This window comes from Carassius auratus, chromosome 39, assembly GCF_003368295.1.
Source record: "Carassius auratus strain Wakin chromosome 39, ASM336829v1, whole genome shotgun sequence".
In the NCBI taxonomy this organism is placed as follows: Eukaryota; Metazoa; Chordata; class Actinopteri; order Cypriniformes; family Cyprinidae; genus Carassius; species Carassius auratus.
In genome coordinates, this window is record NC_039281.1 from 4444856 (window position 1) to 4449161 (window position 4306).

The following is a 4306-nucleotide window of genomic DNA, read 5'->3' on the forward strand; positions in this document are numbered from 1 at the left end:
CGGTTCTTTTGCGCTCGACGTAATGGCATCATTTGCGATGATTGCCCTTGATTCAAGCCTTCGGTTTACCCGCACCCATAACACTAGCACAGAATCAGTTCAGAATCAATCACCAAAAGAATCAGTTCAGTTCAGACGCTCTGTGTGTCGGTCTGCTTCACGCTGAATCACACATGCGCAGTATCATCAGCTCCTCGGTTCACGAATCGGACGCGTCTGACAGAAACGGTTCTTGACTCGTAAACGAGTCAATGTTTTGTTCGTTATCTGGCTCGGCTCGGTGTTCATCTTCAGTTCTCTCTTCACAGCAGTTCAGTCAGTGTACTGTTTGAGTACATGAATTACTCCGGGATATTGGTTTGTTTGAACTTTAAAAAAGTTGGTTTGTTTGAACTTTAAAAAAGTTAACAGCTTAATTCATTTGTGGATTAATGCGCATTAGAGACGCGAACCGTTTAAAACGATTCAGTTCGATTTGGTGAACTGAATGAATCGTTCGCGAACCGGATATCCAGACTGCTTTGATTTGAACTATCTCTCACACAGACACGGAAGAGAAGACAATGCTGAATAAAGTCGTCGTTTTTGCTATTTTTGGACCAAACTGTATTTTCGATGCTTCAAAAAATTCTAACTGACCCTCTGATGTCACATGGACTACTTTGATGATGTTTTTCTTACCTTTCTGGACATGGACAGTGTACCGTACACACAGCTTCAATGGAGGCACTGAGAGCTCTCGGACTAAATCTAAAATATCTTAAACTGTGTTCTGAAGATAAAAGGAGGTCTTACATGTTTGGAACAGCATAAGGGTGAGTTATTAATGACATAATTTTCATTTCTGGGTGAATTAACCCTTTAAGTAAAACCAATAATGGTAAGTGTATGCATGTATGTACTTTGCGGTCTGCAAGTCTGTTTCGGGTGTAATTCAAACATGTAAATAAAGTTAGAATATTTAAAAAAAATAAATGACAAAACAAATAAGCTTTGAGAAAAGTTTAAGATTATGCAATATTTCTAGGTGCCTAATAATCTAATTATAAGCTATTTTGGAACAGTAGTCATGTTTGCATTATCAATCCAATGTAACAACTTAATACTTAATCAACCACTCAATATATTCATCCATCTACCTTCCAATCTATCCAACCATAGATCCATCCACCTATTTTTGGTGATTTATTTGGAGAATTTACCGTTTTCTTTGGTTACTCTCAGTCTGAAGAACGCCATTCCTGCATCTCCGTCAACGTTTCACATATTATTGCTTTACTCACTCTGGTCATAAGGTGGCACTGTCGCGCTAACTCAATGAATGAAGAGGATCGTCTGGTCAAAGAGGAAAATCCATCAGCCAATCAGAAAGCAGGTTGCCTTTTAAAACTCAACTGGGAAACGCGGAACCAAAACAAACGGCATTTTGCTCGTGTAGAAAAAGAAAGACAAAACAGAGAAACGGTAAGTTTTAACTAAAAAAAGAAAAGGGAAAAAGGGTTATGTTTAAGTTAAATTGTATGTAACGTTAGTGATTAAACTCACGTAATATTCATCGGGCCTTTTATTTAACGTAAAATTGGCAAACGGACTTGACCAAGCTGAACGAATTGCTTCGTGTCAAGTCAAGTCACCTTTATTTATATAGGGCTTTAAACAAAATACATTGCGTCAAAGCAACTGAACAACATGCATTAGGAAAACAGTGTGTCAATATGCAAAATAACAGTTAAAGACAGTTCATCATTGAATTCAGTGATGTCATCTCTGTTCAGTTTAAATGGTGTCTGTGCATTTATTTGCAACCAAGTCAACGATAACGCTGTAGATGAAGTGTTACAAATCATGAATGGCGTTATTTGAACCAAGCGAGTTCCATTTCATTGTTTTGCTTTTCACCCTGTCGATGCTGTGCAGAGATACAAATATGGACACCATGATTTACTTGGATCAGGAGAACGGAAGACTGACCACTCCAGCCATCAAATCTCGCCAGAACAGACTGCACTCTGCTCCGGGTCAGTGACCATATAGGTTTTGTCTTCAAACCAAAATGGGACTAACTTTACTCACAAAGTCCCTAATTTACGTCCGTCACATTTCCAGATCAGTGCTTGAGAACACCTCTGACAGGAAAGGCACGTCTTGGAGCTCCTCTGCGATCGGGCCGAAAAGCTTTGGGAGTCATAAATAAAGTTGTTGCCACCCCAGCAGCATCCCATAAAGCAGAGGAGAAGACTAAACCTGCTGAAGCCATGGTTTGTTCTTGATATGTGGAGAAAGCTTTATGAATGTTGTTTGTAGGTTGATTTTAAATGTTAAAGTTATTTAATCAGTGTAAGGTTCCTGCTCAGCCAGCTAACATTAGTGAGGAGACGCCAAGGATCGAGAAGTGTTTTCCATACACTCCAAGCGGTAAGAGTGACCTATCGTTTTATGTTTTTTAAACTAAACTTTTTTTTTTTTTTTTTTCAGCTTTTCACAACTCTGTCCCATGTTAAATCTTTAGAGTTTGAGACCTGCCGTGTTCCAGATGAAGTCTACCTCAGTTGTATCTCACTGACTGGTCTGGGAAAACAGATGTGGTCGACTGCTTCACCAGTGGAAGAGCTTATCATGGACCCATGTTTACCACTTTCACCTTTAAAGATGCCCAGAGGTAATGGATCTATTTACAAATGTAGCTTAAAGTTGTCAGTGCAAAAAGTCTTTATACCCAGTTAAACTTAAGAAGTCTCTTTCTTCATGCAGCGGTTGAATGCGTTGGTGAAGTGGAGGCATTCCTACAGACGATCAGTGAGCTGACTGTTGACTTGCCCCCTGAGTGTGAACTCTAAATTTTCATGTGGATTGTGAACTTTGTACTTTTAAAATTGTTTGCTTTTAACTGTTATTAAATGTTTTATAAAACTTCTGTCCAATGTTGTTAATCTGAAACAAAGTGGTCTTAACTTTTTTTGTTTCTTTTCTTTTTTTCTCCTTCCTGGTAAACTCGAGGGGTCAGTTCCTCACCAGCATTAAGATATAACTTAAGGCATTGTACTTAATTAAACATTGAAATGACAATCTACTAATCCTTTTTGTAAATCCAGTTTAAGTAAATATCAGGTTTTTGCAGCCTGAAGTGAAACAAGTCTTGCAAAATGTAGTTTGTCTTCACGGTCCGTTAATTTTTTTTTTTTCCTGTCCATCCAGCGAGACTTTGGTTCAGAGGACTTTGCCACAACATGGGCTGATTAGTTCACTAGTTGTCCCCCTTACTGTCCATTTTTATTTTTCACACCTGTACACACGGAGAGATTTTGTGCCACTTTTGGCCGTAGCTGTATCCCTTCTAGCCACAACCATAATTCCCATGCAACTCTATAACAAAGGAACAAAAATACATTTTTTTTTTTCTTTTTTTCTTTATTAAAAGAATATTCCCATCTCCATGTCTAAAGACATTTAAAGTGCAAATGTTACTCACATTAAAAGGTGGAAAATCTAAAGGTTATAAACCGAAGTATCAGTTAAATACACAGAGGCTAGATTTAAAAGTAATGTTAAAATTATTTACAATCATTGTATGTACACTGTTATTAGCACCACTTGATTAAAGGTATACTCCACCCCAAAATGACAATTTTGTCATTAATCACTTACCCCCATCTCGTTCATAACCCATAAAAGCTTTGTTCGTCTTCAGAACAAAATTTAAAATCTTTTGGATGAAAACTGGGAGTTTTGTGACTGTCCCATAGACTGCAAAGTAAATAACACTCCCAAGGCCCAGAAAAGGATCAAAGACATCGTCAGAATAGTCCATCTGCTGACACTGGTTCAATCTGAATCTTATGAAGTGCAGAGAATACTTTTTGTACGCAAAGAAAAGAAAAATAACTTTATTCAACAATATGTGTCCTCAGCGCTATCATAGGGCCATTTTGGAAAGTAATTTGGAACACAAACTGTATGCGGTTACGGTTTCGACATTTATTTATGCTTTGATTTGAACTAAAACAGCATATCCGTGAGGTGCTGCTGACACAGAACAGCGTACAGTTAGAGGATATTCTCCTAAATAGTGCTACGCCAATGCGGAGAGACACAGGAGACAAATTATTGAATAAATTATTTTTGTTTTCTTCACATATAAAAATGTATTCTCATTGCTTCATAACATTACGGTTGAACCACTGATGGCAGATGGACTATTCTGATGATGTCTTTCATAATTTTCTGGACCTTGACACTGTTATTTATTTGGCAGTCAATGGGACAGTCACAAGCCTCCCAGTTTGCATCCAAAATATCTTAAATTATG

The 4306-nt window shown here is 37.8% G+C and overlaps 1 protein-coding gene across 1 annotated transcript; it reads left to right on the forward strand.

The window, feature by feature from the left end:
- Positions 1-1376: 1376 nt before the first annotated feature.
- LOC113057740 (securin-like) lies at positions 1377-3070 on the forward strand. Its single transcript, XM_026225241.1, has 6 exons — positions 1377-1464; positions 1918-2018; positions 2107-2258; positions 2337-2415; positions 2510-2659; positions 2752-3070. Exons 2-6 carry the CDS (start codon positions 1928-1930, stop codon positions 2835-2837), a joined length of 558 nt encoding a protein of 185 aa, XP_026081026.1. The 5' UTR covers positions 1377-1464; positions 1918-1927; the 3' UTR covers positions 2838-3070.
- The last annotated feature ends 1236 nt before the right edge of the window (positions 3071-4306 follow it).

What these genes read in the sequence shown, in the direction of transcription:
- LOC113057740 (XM_026225241.1), top strand. Translation starts at nt 1,928, where the DNA reads ATGGACACCATGATTTACTTGGATCAGGAGAACGGAAGACTGACCACT. An exon ending in CAGACTGCACTCTGCTCCGG is followed by an intron (nt 2,019 to 2,106) that starts GTCAGTGACCAT and finishes TCACATTTCCAG; the next exon opens with ATCAGTGCTTGAGAACACCT. An exon ending in CTAAACCTGCTGAAGCCATG is followed by an intron (nt 2,259 to 2,336) that starts GTTTGTTCTTGA and finishes TTATTTAATCAG; the next exon opens with TGTAAGGTTCCTGCTCAGCC.